Source organism: Sturnira hondurensis, unplaced genomic scaffold (assembly GCF_014824575.4).
Source record: "Sturnira hondurensis isolate 20B ecotype Veracruz unplaced genomic scaffold, ASM1482457v3 Scaffold0000256, whole genome shotgun sequence".
NCBI lineage: Eukaryota > Metazoa > Chordata > Mammalia > Chiroptera > Phyllostomidae > Sturnira > Sturnira hondurensis.
In genome coordinates, this window is record NW_028072887.1 from 2,583,277 (window position 1) to 2,608,106 (window position 24,830).

Below are 24,830 nucleotides of genomic sequence, written 5' to 3' on the forward strand. Positions count from 1 at the left end.
TGACAGTCTTATAGGAACTCCTTTATAGGTAACACTCTGCTTTTCTCTTGTTGCGTGTAAGATTTTCTCTTTATCTTTAGTCCTCAGCATTTTAAGTATGATATGTCTTGGTGTGGTCCTCTTTGGGTTCAACTTTATTGGGACTGTCCATACTTCATGGACTTGCATGTCCATTTCCTTTGCCAAATTAGGGAAGGTTTGTTTTGTTTTATTTTTTCAAATAGATTTCCAATTTCTTGCTCCTCCTTTTCTCACACTGGCACCCCTATGATGTTAATTGTTCTTTACTTCAATTAGTGAATCCTTTGTTTCTGACGGGATCTTTTTTATGCTGTTGAGAACCTTACTAAGTTCCTTGAGCATCCTTATAAGGATGATTTGTGTTTTTTTTTAATTCTTTCCCCTTCATTTTTTGTTCAGAATTCTTTTTTTTTAAGATTTTATTTATTTATCTTTAGAGGGGAAGGGAAGGAGAGAGGGAGAGAAATATCAATGTATGGTTGCCTCCTGTGTGTCCCCTGCTAGGAACTGGCCTGCAACCCAGGCATGTGCCCTGACTGGGAATAGAACCGCGATCATGTGGTTCGCAGGCCCGCGCTCAATCCACTGAGTTACACCAGCCAGGCATAAGGATGATGTTTTGAACTCTGCACCTGACAGATTGCTTATCTCCCTTTTCTTTAACTCTGTCTCTGCAGTTTTGATCTGTTCTTTCAATTTGGCCATGTTTCTTTGTCTCATTTTGGCAGCCTCCCTGTGTTTGTTTCTATGTATTAGGTAGAGCTGCTTTTGACTCCGTGTCTTGGTAGTGTTGCCTAATGTAGTAGGTGTCCTGTAGGTCCCAGTTGTACAGCCTCCCCATCACCCAAGCTGGATATTCAAGGTGTGCCCTTTGTATAGGCTGAGTATACCCTCCTCTTATAGTTGAGCCTTGATTGCTGTCAGTGGATCAGTGGGAGGGATTTATGCAGGCCAGTCAGGTGCAAGGGTTGGCTGTGAACACTTACCACCAACCTCTACCCTCAGTGGAGGATCAGCTGTGCAGGGACAGGTGGCAGTGCTCCAAAGTGATCTGTAGCTGTCCACTGGGTGTGCTGGCCCTGGTGTTTGTTGGGTGGTTCAGGCCAAGGTCAGCTTCCACTTATGTTTGTCCTGGGGTCCCTCTTCCTGAGCTATAAAGCAATCTGAGAAGGCCGTTCCTTGTGCTGAACTTGGAGATTCCCAAGCAAGCCAAGCTTTGAAAGTAATCTGGCTACTGCTAGTGCTGGGCCTGGAGCTCACTGAGACCAGCTGTTGCTTGTTTGATAGAATTTAGGAAGCTGTGTAGCAGAGCCAAGACCAATTATTCATATGGAAAAGCAGCTTGGGTGGGCTATAAGTGGAGTGGGGTGGGGCCTCTGCGGATCTCCAAGGTGGTCAAACAGTGTTAGCCAGATTGATAGAGTCTCAAATATGGCACCAGCCTGCTGGGTCCTTGGCTCCAGGGGATGATGGCTCAGAAAAGGAACAATGCCTTCTGCTCACCCTGATGCCAGATACTTCAGCCTCTCCCAGTATGCTACTGGTGCCCTTCAAACTGCCACCCCAGTGCTGGAGCTCAGAGGAAGTGAATCTGGGTAGGTGAGTCTGGGTGTGGGTTTTCTTAAGAACTGCTTGGGGCTCTAACAGTTTCTTCTACCGACTCAATCTCCAATGGTTTTTTCAACCAGAAGTTGTGGGGACTTGCCTCCCTGGCACTGGAACCCTGAACTGGGGGTCCTAGTGTGGGGCTGGGACTCCTCACTACTGAGGTAATCTCTCCTGAATTTTTATCTACCACACATGGGTGATAGACAAGCCAGTTCTGCATCTGCACCCCTCCTACCAGTCTGGATGGGTGTGGTTTCTTTAATTCCGTAGCTGCCAGACTTCCATTCAACTCAATTCCTGATGTTTCTCAGTGATGTTTGGTCTGTGTTTTAGTTTTAATTTTGATGGGTCTGTGGGAAGAGGCAAGCCATGTCTGCCTATGCCACCATCTTGACATATATTTTCAAATCATTAAATCAGTTTCCCTTTTTAAGTAACTGTTTTTCAGTGTTCCTCTCAGCAAAATGGATATATTGTTGCCAATCTGTGACTCCTTGAGAATAGGGAAATTATTTTAACCCCATTATTTTCATTTCAGTGGTATTACTTAGACTAGTCAGAACTGTTCCTTATGTTGTTGTTGAGCCAGAAAAGCATTTTGTTGTTGAGCCAGAAAAGCATTTGTAACTCTGTCTTGGCTGGGCACTATTGCCCGCCCACCACCCACCACCCCTCCCACCCCCCCCACCCCACCCCCACCCCGAGTAACAGGAGCAGTAGGAAACTGTCATTTGTCTAACATTTGACTTAAGAAACAGACTGAAACACATTACGGAAAAATAGAATTTGTGGGTAAATTATTTTTGAGAGGCTAGAGAGATCAGAGTGGATGTCTTTTAATTTAATTTAATTTCTGCTAGTATATTTGTTACGTATGATAGGCAATACAAAGACGTTTTAGGACCTGAATCTTGCCTTCTAGGAAGAGGGCGATGATTTAAAATGAAGAGGGCGATGATTTAAAATGAAGAGTAATTTGTAGTTACCCGGTGTTGGAAGTCTTTTAAGTTTCACTTTCACATCCTGTGTGCTTTTAATCTTCATTTAAATAATGTTTTTTCATTTTTCTACATGGTATACATTTCCATTACATGTATTATATATTTTATAAGTAATTTGTAATGACAGCATTGTAATATTCCTACCTTACTGCCTTAGAGTTTTAATATTCTTAAAGCTGCTCTTTTGTTAAATCATGTCTGTCGTACATAGATGATTTCCATAATATACACTACTGAAGCTCATTTTAAAATACATGAAGTATTTTTCTTTGATTAGTTTGGTCTGTGTATAGAAGTACTGATTTAACTTTTTCCTTTTTTTGGCAGGACAACCTTGGGTCTCAGTTTAGCCACATGAGTCTTGCCCGCCAGCCATCTGCAGATGGTTCGGACCCTCATGCTACCATGTTCCAGTCCACCGTTGTTCTCCAGTCCCCACAGCAGTCTGGTTATATCATGACTGCAGCTCCGCCGCCACCACTACCGCCACCGCCACCTCCTCCTCCTCCTCCTCCACCTCCTCCTCCACCTCCCTTACCACCTGGGCAGCCAGTCGCTACTGCTGGCTATTCTGCTTCTGGTCATCCTGTCAGTCAGCCTGTGCTCCAGCAGCAGGGGTATATCCAGCAGCCCTCACCACAGGTACATCATTTTTTTTTATAATATATAATATATAATATTATATTAGTTTCAGGTATACAGCATAGTAATTAAACATTTATTTATCTAACTTTTACAAAGTGATTTCCCCTGATAAGTCTAATACCTACCTGACACCATACATAGTTATTACATTATTGACTATATTCTCTCTGCTTGTTTTGTAACTGCCAATTTGTACCTCTTAATCCCTTCACCTTTTTCGCCCAGTCCCCCAAACTCCATCCTGTTTTGATGCTTATTTTAATTTTTAGATTCCCCATATAATTAATATCATATAGTATTTGTCTTTCTCTTTCTGACTTATTTCACTTAGCATCTAGATTCATCTGTGTTGTTAAAAGTGGTAAGATTTCAGCCCTGGCTGGTGTAGCTCAGTGGATTGAGCATGGGCCTGCGAACCAGAGGATCACAGTTCGATTCCCAGTCAGGGCACATTCCTGGGATGCAGGCCAGTTCCTGGCAGGGTACACATGGTACATTGTGTGTTTCCAGCAGAGGCAACCATACACTGATATTTCTCTCCCTCTCTCCTTCCCTTCCCCTCTAAAAATAAATAAATAAAATTTTTTTTAAAAGGTGGTAAGATTTCATTCTTTTTATGGCTGAGTAATATTCTATTGTATAAATATACTACATCTTTATTCAGTTGTCTATTGATGGGACTTAGGTTGCTTCTTTTTCTTGGCTATTGTAAATTATGCTGCAGTGAACAGAGGGATGAATATATCTTTTCAAATTAGTGTTTTGGATTTCTTCAGGTAAATAACCAGAGGTGGGATTGCTAAATCATATGGTAGTTGTATTTTTAATTTTTTGAGAAACCTCCTAAACATTTTCCATAGTGGTTGCACCAATTTTCAGTCCCACCAACTATGCACAAGGGTTCCCTTTTCTCCACATCCTCGCCAACACTTGCTTGTTGATTTATTGTTGATAGCCATCCTCACCAATGTGAGGTGATATCTCATTGTGGTTTTAATTTGCATTTCTCTGATGATTAGTGATGTTGAGCATCTTTTCATATATCTGTTGGCCTTCTCTGGAGAAAGGTCTATTTAGGAATTCTGCCCATGTGAAGTAGTACCAGTTTTTTACATAAATTGGATATTAACCCTTTATCATTGTATCATTAACAAAACTCTTCTCCCACAGAATCCATGTATTAACTTGAAAGTAGATTTTGAAAGTACATATTTTTCCCTTGTTTCCATGCTTAGGCGAAAGAATTCAATCTTCAGTCATTAATTGTAGTATTATGTATGGGGGGTTTAGTCCATGCCCTATATCAGCAGAGAAAATTTTCTTCTATTCTTAGTTTGCTGAAAGTCTTTACCATGAATGAATATTAAATCTTGTGAAATGTTTCTTCTGCATCTATCGAAGTGATTATGTGATTCCTTCCCCCAGCCCTTTACTCTATTAGCACAGTGATTTCAGAATGCCTTTCATTTCTGGGACATACCCCACTTAGTCATGATACGGCATCTTTTTTAGGTATCACTGGACTCAGTTTGCTAATATTTTCTTAAGGATTTTTGCATGTATGTTTATGCACTGGTCTCAAAATAAGTTGGATATTGTTCCCTTCTTTATTCTAAAGGAGTTTGTCTAGAAATGGTTTTATTCTTAATGTTTGCTATATTTCATTAATAAGTCAATTTGGATCCAGAGTTTTTTGCACAGAAGATTTTAAATTACGGATTAAATATCCTATTTCTTCCTGGACCAGATTTGGTCATTTGTATCAATTTCATTATGTTGTCAAATTTATTGGCATAAGTTACTTTAATATCCCCTTACTATACTTTTGGTATCTTTAGGATTAGTGGTGATGTCACTTCTGTAATTCCTGATATTGGTAATTTTAGTCTTCTCTTTTTTCTTTACTAATTTAACTAGAAATTTATCAATCCTATTGATGTCCTTAAAAAAACAAATTGGGGCTTTATTAATTTTATTGTTTATGTTTTGTTTGAACTATTTTTCTCATTCTATTTATTTGGGGTTTAATGTACGCTTTTGTTTTCTGGTTTCTTAAGGTGGAAGCATAGATTATTTATTTAATTTCATGTGGTCAGAGAACCTACTCTAAGATTTCAGTGTTCTGGAATCTGTTGAGTCTTATTATATGTTCCAGCATGTAGTCTCTTGGGGGGTGGTGACCCATGTACACTTGAAAAGAATTTGTATTCTATAATTTTAGCAATTTTTGGTTCTTTATATTTGGGTTTTTTTTCTGTTTTTATTGAGGTAAAGTTCATGTAACATAAAATTAAGCATTTGAAAGTAAACAGTTCAGTGACATTTAGTGCATTACAGTGTTTTGCAACCATTACCTCTCTGGTTCCAAAACGTTTTTATCGCCCCAGAAGAAAGCTCCATACCCATTAAGCAGTTGCTACCAATTTTCCCTAACCCCCAGCCCCTGGCCACCACCAATCTGCATTCTGTCTCTGGATTTACCTATTCTGGATACTTCATATTAGTGAAATCATGCAGTGTGTTGCCTTCTGTGTATTACTTCTTTGACTTGATGTTTCAAGGTTAATCCACATTGTAACATGTATCAGTGTTTCATTCTTTTTATGCCTGAATAATATGCCATTGTATATATATATATATATACCACAGTGTGTTCCTCTTTTTGACCTTTGATGGATTTGTGATGTTTCCACCTTTTGCGAATATTGCTGTTAATGAACAGGTAGTTACTCATTTCTTTGGGTATACATCTGGTAGAATTGCTGGTTCATGTGTAGCTTTTTGAGGAGCCACCAACTGTGTTTCCAAAAGGCCCATTTTTTTAATCAGATTTGTTTGTCTTTTTTGTTGAGTTATAAGAGTTCTTTATATATTTCAGATACTAGAACCTTAGCAGATGTCTGATTTGCAAATATGTTTGCCTATTCTGTAGCTTGTCTTTTTACTTTCTTGATGATGTATTTAATTCACAAAAGTTTTTAATTTTGATGGAGACAACTTTATCCGCTTTTTAAAAATTTTGTTGCTCATGCTTTTGGTATCATGTATAAGAATCTTTTGCCAGCCCTGGCCTGTATGGCTCCATTGGTTGGAGCATTGTCCCATAATCAAAGGTTTGCAGGTTCGATTCCCAAACAGGGCAAATGCCAAGGTTGCATATGGGTTTGGTCCCTGGTTCAGATGTGTACTATCCCTGGTCCAGGCAGATGCCCAGTACGGGCATATACAGAGGGCAACTATCCAGTGCATTGATGTTTCTCTTTCTCCTTTCCTCTCTCTCTAAAAATACCATATAATTTCACTTATATGTGAAATCTAATGAGCAAACTGAGCTAACAAGCAAAATAGAGGGCAGGCTGAGAGCTGTGTGGGCAGGGGGTTAAGAGGTAAAGGGCTTCAGCAAAAAGGAAAAAGAACTCATGGACATGGACAACACTGGTGATTGTGGGGAGTGGGAGTAGAAGGGGAATAAATGGTAATGGAAAATATACAATAAAAAAATTAAAAAGCAATGAAAAACTATTTTTGGGTGAGGATACAAAAAAAAAAGAATGCATTGCCAAATTCAGGGTCATGATTTATCCCTGTTTTCTTCTCAGGATGTTACGATTTTGACTCCTAAATTTGGTCATTTATCAATTTTGTGTAATTTTTATATGTGATATGAGGTAAGGGTTCAACTTCATTTTTGTTTTGCATGCGGGTATTTACTTGTTCCATCATCATTTGTTGAAGACCCTGTGGTATTTTTTCCATCGAATAGTCTTAGTTCCCTTTTCAAATATTACTTAACCATAAATATAGTTTATTTTTAGACTCTCACTTTTACAGTATTCTGTATTTCTATCTTTATGCCAGTACTATACTGTTTTATTACTGTGCCTTTGTAGTAAGTTTTAAAATCAGGAAGTGTGAATTCTCCAACTCTCTTCTTTGTCTAAATTGTTTTGACTGTTCAGATCCCTTGTGATTCCATATGAGTTAGAGAATTGGCTTTTTCATTTCTGCAAAAGAGGCCATGAGAATTTTGATAGAGATTGCATTGAGTCTATAGACTGTTTTGCTTGTTATTGCCATCTTAATAATATTGTCTTCATTACTGAATGAAGGATGTCTTTTAAAATTATTTTTATACTCTGTTTTTGCATTTTCTATTCTTTAAATATCAGTTGAGTCAATGTGGTTGGTAATGTCTTTCAGATCTGCATTCTTACATAATTTTTATCTGGTAACAACAAATGATAGCAGGTTCATCTGTTTCTCTCTTTTTATAGAATTTGAATCTATACTAAGCAAGTTATATTTATTGTATCTTCCTGATATGTTGACTCATGTCTTTATAAAGTGGTTTTCTGGTTCTAATACTGTTCTTCGTATTGGAACCTATTTTATCTGACTTTAATATAGTGGCTTCAGCCTTCATTTCATTAGCATTTAAATGGAATATCTTTTTACTCTTTCCTATTTGCAACTTTATACTTAAAGTGTCTTTTACATACAGTATTCAGTTGGTTTTTTTGTTTTGTTTTATTTTGCTTTTATTTTGCTGCTTTACCCAACCTGATTGGAGTGTCTGGTTGTTTTATCTTTTATGTAGGGCTTGACATGGTTAGATGCAGGTATGCCACATTGCTATTTATTTTCGATTTGTCCTAACTGTATTTTATTTCTATCTGCGTCCTTTCCTGCTTTTTGTATAATATGAATAATTTTAGTGTTTTATTTTACTTCTTTTATTGCTTTTTATCTACAGCACTTTGAATCTTGTGTTTGTGTAGTTTCTTTAAGGACTACTATATGTATCTTTAGCTTATCACAATCTGTCTAATGTTTCTGTGAAACTTTAAGTACAGTATCTTGGTCTTGTTAGAATAATTCTTCTTACTTACTCTCCATTATTATCATATATATTACATGCATATACATTATAAACAAAACATAGTGTTCTTTTTTTTTGCTTTAAACAGTGATGTCTTTTGTTTATTCAAGAAAAAAGATATTGCTTATTTATATATACACATACAAAAATGTAATGGGTAAGATCTGAAGTTTAGATGTACCTATTCATTGCTGAAATCTCCAAGAAAAAGGATCACATCTATATTGTGTCTAATGTTTTGAAGACAGAACAATATTATAGTAAATATAGGGGATTCTTGGCTTATAACTGATCTAGAAATTCTTTGCTAGCCTGGTTTCCAGATGAAATGGGCACTCTGAGATCTCCATAGATCTCTGTCTTTTAGTAGTAACCCAATCAGAGAGCCGGGCCTGAGAGAGCCCATGAACTGAATCAAGTTAACTAATATATACTTCCACTTCACTGGATTATTTATTCATCACCCCAAATTAGATTAGATTACTTTAAGAGAAATTTAAAGCAGATATAAATAGCTCTGGAAAGAAAAAGAAATCAAGATAGTCTTATTAGCTTTTTTCCCCACCTTTATTGAGGTATAATTGACAAAGTTTCTATGTTGACATTTTAGTTTTCATTAGAAATATGAGAAAAATTAAGGATGGAAACTGTACAACTGTGCATTAAAATGTGCGCATGGATAAAGTGACTTATTTAAATTATGATTGCTGTTCAACATTTAAATTGAATGAGCTAGCAGTACATATTTAAACAAGAAAAGTCTCCAAAACTGTCTTGGGTCAATCCCCGTGTTTTGTGTGTGTTTGTTTGTTTGCTTGTTTGTTTTTATTGATTTGGGGAAAAGAATAAGAGGAAGAGAGTACAATTTTATTTTTCTACTTATTTATACATTAGGTAGTTGCCTATTACCCAGAGTTGATGCCTATCCTCGCCTCGAGGGATCCCTGGACCCTGCTGCGGCTGGACCGCAGCACAAAACAATGTTTTGTTTTGTTTTGTTTTTAATTTTATTTATTTTTAGAGAGGGGGAAGGGAAGGAGAAAGAGTGGGAGAGAAACATCAATGTGTGGTTGCTTCTTATGTGTCCCCTACTGGGGACCCGCCCTGCAACCAGGCATGTGCCCTGACTGGGAACCGAACTGGCAACCCTTTGCTTCACAGGCCCGTGCTCAATCCACTGAGCTATACCAGCCAGGGCTCCAAAACAATGTTAACTGCAAAATAAGTTATATGAAGTTATAATAGAGTGACATAAATGTAAATTTTCTAAATTCTCAACAATTTATATATAGATAACAGATTATATATAAAAAATAGATATTTAACAACATTTATAGAAATATTATACAAGGTCTGTCCAGAAAAATCCAGCCATTGTTAATATAATGAAAACAGTTTGCCCAACATCAATGTAACCTGTCAGGCAAGGAGAGTGAGTGGACTGGAATGCGTATGTGTGAACAATGACAACTTCACTGTACTAGGCATTGGGTGCAGTAGATGCCATTGAATGAGCATGTGTACTGTGTGCCCATCACATTCAAAATGAGCAGGCGAGTAGAGTAACAAATCTGCATCAAATTTTGCATTAAGTTTTTGCATCTCTGCAAAAACTATTCAGATGATTCAGAAGGCTGTGGTTATGAGCAGCCAGTGATTGGCAGCATATCACAGCAACATACCCACTCGTGCATCATGTTTCATGCAGAGTTTTTTGGTGAAACATCTAATCACCCAGGTGACTCTGCCCACCTACAGCCCAAATTTGGCGACCTGAGACTTATGGCTTTTTCTAAAACTAAAATCACCTTTGAAAAGGAAGAGATTTCAGACCTTCAGTGAGATGTGGGAAAATACCACAGCAACTGATGGTGAATGGGAGAGCCATATAAGGTCCCAGAGTGCTCCTTTGAAAAGGGCTAAGGCATTATTGTTCTATGTACAGTGTTTCTTGTATCTTGTGTCTTATTCAGTAAATGTCTCTTTTTCATATTACATGACTGGGTACCTTCTTGACAGACTTTGTATTCTAACTACAGGACAATGGGTTTTTTTGTATCATAAGCCTTCAGCTATTTCATTACTGTTTGGTGTTGTAAAAGAGGAAAATCCGAAAGAAATACAGGCAAAAAAAAAATGTACTCACTGTCATTGATGGGCTTACTGTTAGGTGTCTTATGTATGGTATATGTTTGAAATTTTTTAAAGAATTTTTCAATTAGAGCTAAGAAAGTCTATTTTCAGGTGATAGGTGTTGGGAATAATTATTACTCATTACAGTCTGGTGTGCCTTGCAGAAAAAAAAATTTATTGCGAGTAAAATTGATATGTTTCCTCTCAATTCTTATCCTAGGTGCCAGCCTGTTACTGTGCTCCAGGCCACTATCACTCCAGTCAACCTCAGTATCGCCCAGTCCCTTCTGTCCATTACAATTCACATCTAAACCAACCACTGCTACAGCCTGCACAGCACACGGGTGAGCAGTATTTCTGTCATTAATTCTTAGCTCTTGGGTGTTGCTGTTTTTTTACTCTTACTTTTTTAAAATTTTACTGTGAAGATACCACCACACTTAATGTATCAGTAGTCTCAGATACAAGATACATGTGAATATGCAAACCAGTGATATTAAAAGAGTGGGCGAATCTTAGTACCTACTAGCAAATACCACACTGTCAGGTTTATATGCTAAAGGGTTAGAAGCCCTGATGAAAAGATCATACTAGCCTGAGCAGCATGGTAAACAGCTTCCTGGTGCTTGCTGCCATTGTAGTCGAGGCCTTCTTTGCACCTGGTACTCCACCAGTGGTAACAACAAAAGAGAGGCAAGACAAGTTAAAATGTCCCCTGAACCTAAATTTGATTGAAAGCTCTAGTGAAAATTTGTTTTCTCGGTATCAGTAGGAATGCCTTTAAAAGGAATGATGTTCTTAAAGATCTGTTTTTGTGTTTTCTTTTCCAGTTTGCTGGTTGTATTGTAAAAGGTATTTTTAAACCAAATGCAATCTAATACTGGGTCTAACAAAATATTAAAACTAAAATGATTGTTTTCCTTTTGTCCCTTTCAAATTTTCTTTAAACATTCAGTGAAAAAAATTGATCTCAATGCACAAAACTATCTTATTTTACTCAATTCATTTCTCTAAGTGCTTCCCATCTAGATGTATACTTCTACCCTAGATGTTTAATAAGGTATTTTTTTCTGCATTTCATAACTCCAGGTGTTGAAGTAAAATTTTTATTGTTTTTTGGGAGGGGTCTTATCAGCTGCTCGTCACCCTTAGAGGCTCTCAGACCATGTCAGCATAACTCCTCAAGGCCATATAATCTTCTGCCTCCACTTAGGCAGTTTGTTGCTCTTGATATTGTGTGGAACTCTTAAGGAATACTGCGGTTTCAGGAAGAAAACTTTAGCACTGGCCATTCTGATGAGAAGTATTCTTGCTTCTCATCACTTGTGCAATCTTCAGTGATCATTCTGATTTAGCACCTTCCTTTACAAGATGAGACTCTTACTTTTCATCCCTACAGGGGAACTTCCAGGTCTTTTAATCTGTTGCTCCTAGGAGTTGTCTTGTACTTAGTGTGTAGGTTCTTCCTTTTTGTGTGTTACTGGCCCTGTATTGTATGTGTGCAGGTGTTCTTCTAAAGGATTTTGAGTACAGGGATTGGTCCTTTTAGCCATCTTAGAATTTGCCTTCTGTCTCAAATATGACTCTTTAGTTTCAGGTTTTCCTGAAGTTTAATAATATATCCACTTATAATGTTATAATTTTGAAGGGCATCAAAAGTTCCTTTAATCATAGAAACATTGGTTGTGACACTGCTCATTAGCTTTAATATATTACTGTTTTATTCTTACAGAAACCACTTTGAGTTTTCCTAGAGCTTCAGTCACTAAACTTCAGTGACTGACTTTTCATACTGTTTTTAGTCTTGATTTTTTTCTCTCAAAATTATAACACGGATTATAGCTAATACCATGATGATAAAAATTATCTTCACATTTCCCACTCAAGTACCTTGTGTGTGACTAATTAACAGTTCATTAATATACCCTATTAATTAGGTAGTCAAAGATCCTTTGTTCTGTATTTGTGTGAGCTTATTACTTTTGTTCTTTTTTTATGACTAAATTTTTGTCAAATTGCCTACAAAATTAAAACTTGTAGTTACAGGTTGGACCAATGTGCTTGTACAAATGTATCCCTACAAAAAAAAGTGGGGGAGGGGGGGCACTTATAATTGAAGACCAAAATATGTGTGTGACAGATAGCATGTGTTTATCATCAGTCATATTTTAATTTGGGGTTTTTTCCTAATGCTAGTTATGGTCAGAAGGAAGAAAACAGTTAGACTGGACCTGGATAATACAGGCACAGAGAAGAGAATATGTCTGAATAAGCAGTTTTTGACATTGTATTTGACTCACAGAGTCAGTCATAATATATACTACTTTATAACTATAGTTGTTCCCATTTTTTTTTGTGTAGAATCCTCTTAACTTGTAGCTTAAGTTAGTTGAATCTGATTACTTTGAAGAAGAAAAGTGAGCCCTGGCTGGTGTAGCTCAGTGGATTGAGCGCAGGCCTGCGAACCACAGGATCGCGGTTCTATTCCCAGTCAGGACACATGCCCGGACTGCAGGCCAGTTCCCAGCAGGGGACTCACGAGAGGCAACCATACATTGATACTTCTCTCCTTCTCTCCTTCCTTTGCCCTCTAAAAAGGAATAAATAAAATCTAAAAAGGAAAAAGAAAAGTAAAATAAATCCTCAAAGCANGTGTAGCTCAGTGGATTGAGCGCAGGCCTGCGAACCACACGATCGAGGTTCTATTCCCAGTCAGGACACATGCCCGGACTGCAGGCCAGTTCCCAGCAGGGGACTCACGAGAGGCAACCATACATTGATACTTCTCTCCTTCTCTCCTTCCTTTGCCCTCTAAAAAGGAATAAATAAAATCTAAAAAGGAAAAAGAAAAGTAAAATAAATCCTCAAAGCATCCTTGTCTGAAAGAGAAAGAAATTTTGTTATGCTAGTCAGTACAGTAGAAGTTTTCCTTGAAAGAAAAGTTCATTAGTGCCAATGCCAGGTATTGTGTTGGTAATTATATTGAACCTTTTTATAGATTTTATAGTATTTGAATATTTTAAAAAGCTACCTAAGATTGTTGTAGTTAGCTCGTAGTTATTTTTATGTCAAAGCTTACAGAAAATGTGCATTTATGTTTGTGGATGTCCTAATAGAAAAGTAAAATGCACTGAGAAATGAACAAGCTGTGTTGTGTGTGTGTGTGTGTGTGTGTGTGTTTGCTTGTTTGTTTTTATTGATTTGGGGGAAAGAATAAGAGGAAGAGAGTACGATTTTATTTTTCTACTTATTTATACATTCATTGGTTGATTCTTATATGTGCCCTGACTGAGGTTTGAACCTATAACCTTGACACTTCAGGAGGACACTAACCAACTGGGCTACCCAGCCAGGGTGGCAGTTTTTTGTTTCTGATTCTTTTCACAGATTTATACCAATTTCTGTCTCAATAATTTACATCTTTATTTTAAAGAATCAGACTTTTGCCACACCTGGTGTGGCTCAGTGAATTGAGTGCCAACCTGCAAACCAAAAGGTCGCCAGTTTGATTCCTAGTCAGTGTACATACCTGGGTTACGGGCCAGGTCTCCAATAGGGGGCACACAAGAGGCAACTGATTGATGTATCTCTCCCTCTTTTTCTCCCTCTCTTCCCCGCTCTCTAAAAATAAATAAATCCTTTTCTAAAAAATTTTGAAAGTAAATAATCCGACTTTCTGGATTTCTTTTTCATATTTTCTCCTTATATTTCCCTACATTCTACCATCCCAATCTGATTAAAATTAGAAATAGTCACATCTTACATCTATTTTCTTCAAACAACTTTTAGTTACTTGCATTTTCTATTTATTTGTTTGTTTGTTTGTTTATTTATTTTGCATAGAATGATGAAACTAATTCAACCAAATAATGAAAACATTGATAGATTCGGAACAATTTTTCTACACTAAGGCACAGATAAATAATTTTTAAATGTTTGTACATAACTCCAAAAAGCTTTTGCCATAAATTAGCAAACCCAATTGAATCAAGTATTCTGAAACCAGGTAGGGTGTGGACAGTAAAATATAGGATTTCCTTTTTTGTTCCCTTTTGGGGAAAGAGAAAAAGGATGAAATGCTTTGCTCTTTTATCAAGTATGTGCCAGAGGACCACAATAGTTATTGGTCTCCTTGATGACCTCTAGTCTATTATGGAAATGATTGTACACATCTTTTGTTGTGAATGTGAAGTTATCATGGTCATTCATAACAAGGTAAAGTCAACCTCTATCACAAAAGCAGAAGAAACTCTGGCTACATAAGGCTTTTCGGACAATGTAGCATATAATGTGAAAGAAAACAAAATAGGAGTCAAATCCTGACAGCCCTTATTTGTTGTTAATTGGTGTTAAGTGTATCACTTAAAGTCTTCAGGTTTTTCAATTTACTTATTTTCCAAGTAAGGGAGTTTTACTCTGTTGTCTGTTGAAGCTTCTCTGTAGCCTAAAATTCTGTGATTCTGTGTCTGTCTTATGTGTCATTTCTAGTTCAGGAAGGTGGGACTATCTGAGAATTGGTTTGCAATAATGACTTACTATCAAGAACTGGAGTCATATAAACAGCAATTTCAAAAGATCTGGTTACTTGCCAGTTGGAGTAATAAGGATTTGTTATCCTAACTCTTTTATCATAAAATTTACAGCTCGGAGACTATAAAGTATACTAAATGTAAGGAGCTTGGTATTCTCAGATTTATACCAATTTCTGCAGGTAGTGATTATAGCAAAGATTTTAGATTTATGAGGCCCTGGCTGTTTTCTATGTAGCTGCTTTCATTCTTACTACTCTTTTGAAAAGTTTGCAGCTTCACCATATATGTTTAATATTTTGCAATAATTGGCCTTGTTCCTGAGCTGTTGGATTCGGGGCCGTAGCACTGTCTGAGAGGTTTACATTTCTCACAGTGAACCGGTCTCTTTTTCAGCTGCTTCCTGGCTTCTTTTCACTCAGGTTTCCACTGCTCTCTTTTGTTTCTTCCTTTTTCTTTTCTTTCTTTTTTTTTCATGCTGTTTTAAGGTATTAATATTTGCTTATATTTTCCATCAATTATAATGCCTGTTAATCATGCATCATACTCAGCAATAGGGATTTTAATTTAAATGACACCCTTGGCTTAATATAATTTACCTTTTAAAAATTTGTGGAAGCTATTGCTTTAATTTCTTTTCCAGAGCAGATTTGGATGGCAGATTCAGTTTGGTTTGGACCTTTAGAAGTTTAATGTCTTAATGATGCCAAACTCATTAGCAAAAGTCAAATATGTCTCTCTTTCTATTGCTACATAACTTTCTAGGATTGTTATGCATTAAACTGTGCCATCAAATAAGAAGACTTCTAAAAGCACTTGAAGCTACTTGGTCTCTGACCAATGATATAATTTCATTTTTTTTCTAAATGCTGATATTGTATGCATGTAGGAAGCAAAATGACTATAAAACTAAACATGGTTTTACAATTGGTTGATAAATTCAGAGACTATCAGTACGTTTTATCTTCAGTCTCAGCTTTTCAAATAACTCAGAACCATGTGTTTGCAAACTGATTAAGTTTTGTTACCAGCAGACTCTGGTAGGGTCCTGATGAACCACACTGTAGGAGGAACATGTTAGGATAAACACTCTGTAAGATGCACAGAATATTGGCAGCAATGCAAGGTACAGATTTAAAGTAACTAGGATATAAAAGGCCCTGCTGGGTAACAAGGGGAGGTGTGTTAATGATAAAGAATTTAGTTATGTCAAATAGGGACTCTGGGAGCAAAGTCATTTTCCTTACTGACAACTTTTTATGGGAATAATAGGAATTTTATATTTATATTACTAGGTTGGTGACCCTGGCTATTGTTTTTTTAATTGATTCTGTGATCATTTCATGGTATTGTATGACCAGCACAAATTCAGACCTTATTTAATACCTACAAATGCACCTATTTCCCTTTTCCCTTCTCCATTAACCTGCCGCCACTGAAATCCGGAGCCAAATGTGTCTGGTAAGTACCCATAGATTTTCTTGAGTTGTATAGACTCTTCTTAGGACCATCATTTAAATAGTTGGGAGCTATAATCTGTGTGGCTGTTTTAATTAGATTTGTTTTTTGTGTTTGCATATATGTTTAGTTCAGGCACAGTGGTAGGAGACCAGTGGGTGATAGAGGAGATAGAATAGTGATGGTGTACTAGCAACTGTGTCTTCTTCCGAATTCACCTAAGGGGCTAGTTAAACTTGCCTGCTCACTAAAATAGCACCACAGACATCAGACAGACCAGCATTAAATGCCTGAAGTTTTGATGGTATGGAAATAGTTCTTCTAAATTGTCTTATAAATACTACTTACCAATAATTTTTTTAAAGATTTTATTTATTTATCTTTAGAGGGGAGGGGAAGGAGAGAAATATCAATGTGTGGTTGCCTGTCATGAGTCCCCTGCTGGGAACTGGCCTGCAACCCAGGCATGTGCCCTGACTGGGACTCGAACTGCGATTGTGTGGTTTGCAGGCCTGAGCTCAATCCACTGAGGTACACCAGCAGCCAGGCTACTTACCAATAAATTTAAAGCTGGCAAAATGGTTTCTCAAAAAGACTACCATCACAGTGCTTCAGTAATAAAAGTTTAGTCTGGAAAAAAATTGGATAATAAAATTTAATAAACTTTAGTTTTATGGCTGTTCTGACTAAGCAGTTCTTAATTCTTTTTATCTTTCTAATGATATCTAATCCATATTAAGAAGGCCTTCCTTTAACACAAATGCTAGTTCAGGTCACCTATATAAAAGAAAGCTAGCCTGCAATAGCCTGGGCAACTTCCCTGCAGAACACTCTATTTCCTTGCTTCTCTTTGAAGTGAAAGAGAGTTAAAAATAGAATATTCTTTGGGACCCTCCAGGGAAGTGTCTGAGCCATCAATTTATACTGTCCTAGTTCTCTCAGCTTGCAAAATCGATTGTGCTTTCCTCTGAAAGTGCTGGCAGGAATGAGAGAATACTGCAACAGTACAGTCCTTTAACAAAGGACAATGGCAGTGTTAAATAACATCAGTATTGAGGTCTGGATGTTTATTGTTTGATATCACTTTAATTCACATTGCTTGCTTACAAAAACAGATGTTTTCCTGCAATATTGACACAAATTTCTATTTTTTAAAAAAATCTGTTTTCCCCTAACTTCTTGGTTAAATCCAGATCTGTCATAGGAAGGATTTTTTTCATTCTGATACACTGAAACACACTTTTTATTGGAGAAAGAATAATTTAGGTAGTAGCCAAGTTGGTTATATATTATCAGAATATTGGGAATACTCTTGTGGTATATTTTAAATGTAATGGTACTTTTCATTCTCTAGGAATCTACTTCATTCCTAATCTTCAACCTTCTCCCTCTTTTCCAGATCATTGGATTTCTTTCCTCATACTTAACAGTATGCAAACTATACTTTTGAAACTCTTAGGACTATGTTCCTTCCCTTCTTTTGTCTGAATAATTAGATAATGAAACTGAACTACCCTGCCACTTCTTTAGGGTGTAAATTTTATTAAGGAGGTGTGCATAAAATGAGGCATGTCATTAATTAGATGATCTTTTATTTTATGTTGCTAATAAATTATTTTGTCTTACAAAGACAGAAAGGTTCTTCTTGTATTGGATTAGTAAAAACGGCATTGTGGATATTTTGTTTTTAGTGGTTTTTAACTGTATATTTCTAGTTTTGCTGGTGATTATAGTCCAATAATCTATTGCAGCTTTTAATATCCTGCTCTTTAGAAAGTATACTCCAAAATCACATACTTTTTAACCAGTCCCTGGGTTATTGTTAGTTTGTTATAATTATTGCAATGAATAAACATCTCATTTCACTGCTAGAAAAAGAATTTAGGTATCTGTCCTAATGCCAGTAGAATTTGCCTCCTGGGGTACCAGTTACACAAAGCATCAAATATTAAATGATGCTTTTTTCCCCCCAACTGTGACAGCCTTAGAAAGATTCCTCAGGCTCTGACAATTTCCTGCTCAGTGTGGGTCAAACCTGGTGGGTTTTTCTGCCTTGAGTACAAAAATGACTGTAAAGCTACTGAGTGTATAAAAGAGGGTCATTACTTCACAAAACTTTTGAGACTTCACCCACAGTACAGAATATACTCCCTGTATGGAAGATGCCAGGTTAAAGCTGGCATTGCCCCACTGGGTAAAGTCTGACTTTTTATTTGTTTGTTTGTTTATGTAATATATTTATATGTATGTATATATAAATACATTATATAAACAAACAAAATTTATTTCTCACAGTTCTAGAAGCCAGAATATCCAGATCAAGACACCAGCCGATTCAGTGTCTAGTGAGAAACAGCTTCCTGGTTTATAGACTGTGTCTTTTCACTGTTTCCACATGGCTTAGGGATCTCTCTGTGGCCTCATCTCTAAGAGCCCTAATCCTATTGGTGAGGGTTCTTCCCTCATGCCCTAATCACCTCATGACCCAATCAACAGAAGAATTTGGAAGAGACACTAACATTCAGTCCATTGCTGAGATGTTTGGAGTAGCAAGGGATAAGTGGTTTGTAGAATATATCCTAACCCCCAAAGAGATTTCATACAACTGTTTCCAAAGCTCTCTCACCTCTAACCACATCTACGCAGTCTAAACTAGACTATCCTGGCACAGTAGATGAGAATGCAAAACTCTTTCCCTCTCTTGATCAGTTGCTTCAGAACTAACAATTCAGTCTGAAGTATGCCAAGACCCAAATCTTCATTATCCACATAAAAATTTCAGTAGCACTTAGAAAATACTAAAGAATTCAATAGGTCAACTACAGTAATTATCTTGAGGTTATATCTCTTTTTTTTTGCTTTTAAAACACGTTTATTTTCTTCTTATAAAAGTAATACATACCATTACAACTGGAAGATACAAGAAAATAGAATTTACTTATCAACCATAATCCTACCACATCAAATACAGTATATTAATATTTTTCCTCCAATATTTTTTTATTTGTACCATTAAAAAAATTTTTTTTACACTAGTAAAATCTAACTTCCTGGCAAAGCAACTCAAGTTGTGGAGAAAAACCCAAACAGGAAATTCCACTAGAGAAATCTTCTGTCAGCTCATGGGGAATATAGCAACAGGGTATACAGTTTGAACAAAGGCAGCCTTTGAGATGAAATGGCAAAGATGAAACCCAAAAAGGAACCTTAGAGTTTGAAATGACAAAAATTAGACTGATACGCACAGACCAAGGGGTGTGGAATCTGAGAAAGTCACCATTTGAGCTTCCTCTTCTCACTCCTAGCTGTTTTATACACATGTGAAATCTAATTATAATTAGTCAAGGAAGCGTAACCTTGAAATATAGAGGTCACAAACCATGCATCTTGAGAGTAGTGGGCAAAATAAGTGAAGGAGAATCCCTCTCAGGGAGAGGACTTTATTGGCTATTCATATATAAACTTTTTTTTATTTTTATTTTTATTTCTTGTTCAAGTACAGTTTTCTACCTTATATTCCCAGCCCTGCCCCCTCCAGTGCTCCCCACCGCCCTCCCATTTCCGCCCCCCACCCTTAGTTATTGTCCATATGTCCTTTATACTTGTTCATGTGAGTCCCTCCCCTTTTCCCCTATGATTCTCTCCCCTCTGGACCCTGTCAGCCTGTTCCGTATTTGAGTGTCATTGGTCATATTTTGCTTGCTTGTTTCGTTTAGATTCCTGTTAATGGTGATATTATATGGTATTTGTCTTTCACCACCTGGCTTATTTCGCTCAGCATAATGCTTTCCACTTCCATCCATGTTGTTGTAAAGGGTAGTAGTTCCTTCTTCCTTTCTGCAGCATAGAATTCCATTGTGTAAATGTACCATAGCTTTTTGATCCAGTCATTCACCGATGGGCATCTAGGTTGCTTCCAACTCTTGGCTATCATAAATTGTGCTGCTATGAACATCGGGGTGCATAGGTTCTTTTGGATTGGTGTTTCAGGGTTCTTAGGATATACTCCTAATAGTGGAATTGCTGGGTCGAAAGGCACATTCATTTTTAGTTTTCTTAGAAAATTCCATACTGTTTTCCATAGTGGTTGTACCAGTCTGCAATCCCACCATCAGTGAACTAGGGTCCCCTTTTTCCCACAACCTCTCCAGCACTTGTTTGTTTCTTTGTTTTTGATAGCCATTCTGACTAGTGTAAAGTGGTATCTCATTGTGGTTTTAATTTGCATCTCTCTGATAGCTAGTGTTATCGAGCATCTTTTCATGTGTCCCTGGATCCTCTGTACGTCTTCCTTGGAGAAATGTCTGTTCAAGTCCTTTGCCCATTTTTTAATTGGGTTGCTCGTCGTCTTTGAGTGGAATTGAGTGACTTCTTTGTATATTTTGGAGAGTAAACCTTTGTCTGAGGTATCATTGGCAAATATGTTTTCCCAAGCTGTTGCTTCTCTTTTAATCTTGATACTGTTTTCCCTAGCCATGCAGAAGCTTTTAATTTTGATGAGATCCCATTTGTTTATTCTTTCCTTGATGTCCCTTGCTCTAGGGGATGTATCAGTAAAAATATTGCTGCGTGGAATATCTGAGATTTTCCTGCCAATGTTCTCTTCTAGGGCTTTAATGGTTTCACGGCTTATATTTAAGTCTTTTGTCCACCTTGAATTAATTTTGGTGTATGGTGTAAGTTGGTGCTCGAATTTCATTTTTTTGCATATAGCTGTCCAGTTCTCCCAACACCATTTGTTGAAAAGGCTATCTTTCCTCCATTTTATGTTACTTCCCCCTTTGTCGAATATTAATTGACTGTAGAGACTTGGGTTTATTTCTGGGCTCTCTGTTCTACTCCATTGGTCTATGTGCCTGTTTTTATGCCAGTACCAGGCTGTTTTGATTACAGTGGTCTTGTAATACAGTTTGATATCAGGTATTGTGATCCCTCCTACTTTGTTCTTCTTTCTCAACATTGCAGCTGCTATTTGGGGTCTTTTATGGTTCCATATAAATTTTTAAAGTGTTTGTTCTATGTCTGTGAAATATGCCATTGGTACTTTAATAGATATTGCATTGAATCTGTAAATTGCTTTGGGTAGTATGGACATTTTGATGATGTTAATTCTTCCAATCCATGGTAAACATATACCACGCTGAACACGGTATATGTTTCCATTTATTTGTGTCTTCCTTGATTTCTTTCTTCAGTGTTGTATAGTTTTCTGCATACAGGTCTTTTACCTCCTTGGTTAGGTTTATTCCCAGATATTTTATTTTTGTTTTTGCTATATCGAATGGGATTTTTTTCTTGATTTCTGCTTCTGCTGTTTCATTGTTGATATACAAAAATGCCTTTGATTTCTGGATATTGACTTTGTATCCCTCTCTTTTGCCAAATTCATATATAAACTTTTAATTACCTGGTCTTATTATCCTCTTAAGTTCATACAGCTACCATCTGGACAGCTGGTCAGCAGCCTTTCACTCTGATTTTTTTTCAATATTTTATTTATTTTTAGAGAGAGGGGAAGGGAAGGAGAAAGTGGAAGAGAAACATCAATGTGTGGTTGCCTCTCATGTATCCCCTACTGGGGACCTGGCCTGCAACTCAGGCATGTGCCCTAACTGGGAATCAAACCAACGACCCTTTGCTTCACAGGCCCGCACTCAATCCACTGAGCTACACCAGCCAGGGTTCACTCTGATTTTTAATTTGGATAACAATGCTGGTTCTCACAGATAATCTTTAATTCAAATTTTAAAAGTTTCCTGGTTGATTGTTTACAATAACTCTCTTTTCCTGTGATTAAATTTATCTTGAGACCTAGGTATATTAAATTACAGTAAAAATATTCATTAAGCAGAATTCTCAGAAAATGGAAAGAAGCCAGGTATTCAGCGTTCTGCTTATTTGAACAATATTACTAGAATGTTCTTTTTACTTCAACATTTGTCCCTGAGAAAAGTAAAATTTAGAATCAGACTACTGTGTACAAATCCTAGCTACAGGATTTATCAGCTGGTGACCTTGTACAAGGTATGAACTGTTTTTATTTTCTTCTTCTGAAAAAAGGGGGTAACCTGTTTCATGAGGTGGTGAACATTGAATGAGTTAGCATGTATAAAGTGTTCAGGACAATGCCTAAAACCTAATAAATATCATGTAAATGTTAGCTACTAATATTACCTTGTCATACCATCAAAGAAATGAAAATTATATAGTGTTCTAAACTAAAAATGCATAGGAATTTTTTGACTAAATTGGTGATTGGGCTGAATTTCAGAGTAGACGTAAGAAACTTGACATAGTTCTAAAATGCTAGTCTTTTGTCTCGTGACCCACTCCTTTAAAGTGCAGTAGAGAGATAGGATCAGTTGAGTGGTTTCCTCATCCATTGATTGTTAACTTGAGATCTAAATATGTTCTAAGAAAATTTGCTCCATCACTTCCTTCACATAGCCTTGTAAAAAGCTCTGTTAATCACCTGTGGGAACGCTACATGGAAAAAAGTTTTGAAAGAACATGTGTCTTAGGAGCCCATTTCTGTAAATAATGTAAGTGGGTATGTGTATTGCTATCTATGCATAGAAAGTAAAGGTAGCTGTAAATGATTATTTTTATAAAGAATTTTTCCAACGTGGTTTTTCCCTATTTTGTATTTTTTATATTTTCTTCCATGAAAACATGACCTATTTTATGGTCAAATAGAGCTTTTTTAAGGTTTTTCTTTTTTATTTTGTTTTACTTTTTTCCATTGCCATTTATCTCCCTATATCCTTTTCCATTTCCACCCTCCTCCCCTTCCACAATATTTTTTAAGGTTTTTAATGGCCTTTTTCTTCCAGTAATGTTCAAATAAAACCTTCATTTAGAGCTTTGCATGTTATAAACTAAAACAGTTCTGCGTTTTTCCTTATCAAGTAAGCACTTTGAGGTCAATTACATAAAATCTGTGGCTCAGCTTCTGTGCAGTATTCAAGGGCAGTCTTAATGAGTGAACCATGAATTCCAGAATGAGGTGATTTGTATTCATGGGACTCAGTTTCATCATAGTAAAAGGCAATTAAATATGTTTAACCTTATTATAAACATGTTACCTTACAACTTAACTTTACCTTTGATATCAGAAACCATTCACTAAATATAGACAGTAACAAACTAGCCATTCTCAGTCATCCTGTCAACACATAGTAATTTCCTGGTTTTGTGTAGAGAAACACACACACACATACAAACTCATAAGGTATGTTTCTATATACTTTTTAAATTACATTTACTGGGGAGACGTTAATGGGATCATATAGGTTCCAAGTGTACATTTCTGTGTTACATGATCTGTATATTGCATTATATGCCCACCACCCAAAGTCAGATCATCTTCTGTCACCATATATTCCCCCTTCTTCCTGCCTACTTCTCACCTCTTTCCCTCGCATAACTATCATACTGTTATCTCTAAGAGTTTCAGTTTTATATTCCACATATAAGTGAAATTATATAGTTCTTAGTTAGCTTTTTGTGACTGATTTATTTTGCTTAGCATAATATTCTCAAGATCCACCATGATGGCGGTATTACATATTATGGCTGAGTACCATTTCATAGTATACGAGAGGGGACACACACAAAAAAACACCAGAATTATCTTCTGGAGGGTAGACCCCTTGTAATAGTATCGGCTTCCCCTGCTAGGTGAGTATCCTAGGAACCCATGTGTATTAGTGTACCACTTGGTGGTGTTGTGAGAGGCCCAAGTATATTTTATTGATTATGCTATTACAGTTGTCCCATTTTTTTCTTCCCTTTATGCCCCTCTGCCTTGCATGCACCACGCCCTCCAGTATTCCCCTCCTTAGTTCATCTCCATGGGTCATACATGTAAGTTCTTTGGCTTCTCCATTTCCCATACTATTCTTAACCTCCCCCTGTCTATTTTGTACCTACCATTTATGATTCTTATTCCCTGTACCTTTTCCCTTATTTTCCCTCCTCCCCTTCACTGATAACCCTCCATGTGATCTCCATCTCTGTGATTCTGTTCCTATTCTCCTTATTTGCTTACTTTTTGTTTTTGTTTTTCAGGTTCAGTTACTGATAGTTGAGTTTGTTGTCATTTTACTGTTCATATTTTTTATCTTTTACTTCTTAGATAAGTCCCTTTAACATTGCATGTAATAAGGGCTTGGTGATGATGAATTCCTTTAACTTGATCTATCTGGGAAGCACTTTATCTGCCTTTCCATTCTAAATGATAGCTTTACTGAACAGAGTAATCTTGGGTGTAGGCCCTTGCTTTTCATGACTTCAAATACTTCTTTCTAGCCCCTTGTTGCCTGTAAGGTTTCTTTTGAAAAATCAGCTGGCAGTCTGATGGGAATTCCTTTGTAGGTAACTGTCTCCTTTCCTCTTGCTGCTTTTGAGAATCTTTCCTTACCTTCAGTCTTGATGTGTCTTGGTGTGTTCCTCCTTGGATCCAACCTCTTAGGGCCTCTCTAAGCATCCTGGACTTCCATGTCTACTTCCTTTGCCAGATTGGGGAAGTTTTCCTTCATTTTTTCAAATAAGTTT

The 24,830-nt window shown here is 36.8% G+C and overlaps 1 protein-coding gene across 9 annotated transcripts in view; it reads left to right on the forward strand.

The window, feature by feature from the left end:
* R3HDM1 (R3H domain containing 1) overlaps window positions 1-24,830 on the forward strand; it is a 197,437-nt gene that overhangs the window by 113,681 nt on the left and 58,926 nt on the right. For all 9 annotated transcript variants that reach the window (XM_037027713.1, XM_037070718.1, XM_037070913.1 and 6 more), the window contains 2 exons: window positions 2,958-3,272; window positions 10,508-10,631. In XM_037027713.1, the coding sequence (XP_036883608.1) occupies window positions 2,958-3,272; window positions 10,508-10,631 (439 nt within the window). The remainder of the gene's footprint in view (window positions 1-2,957; window positions 3,273-10,507; window positions 10,632-24,830) is intronic.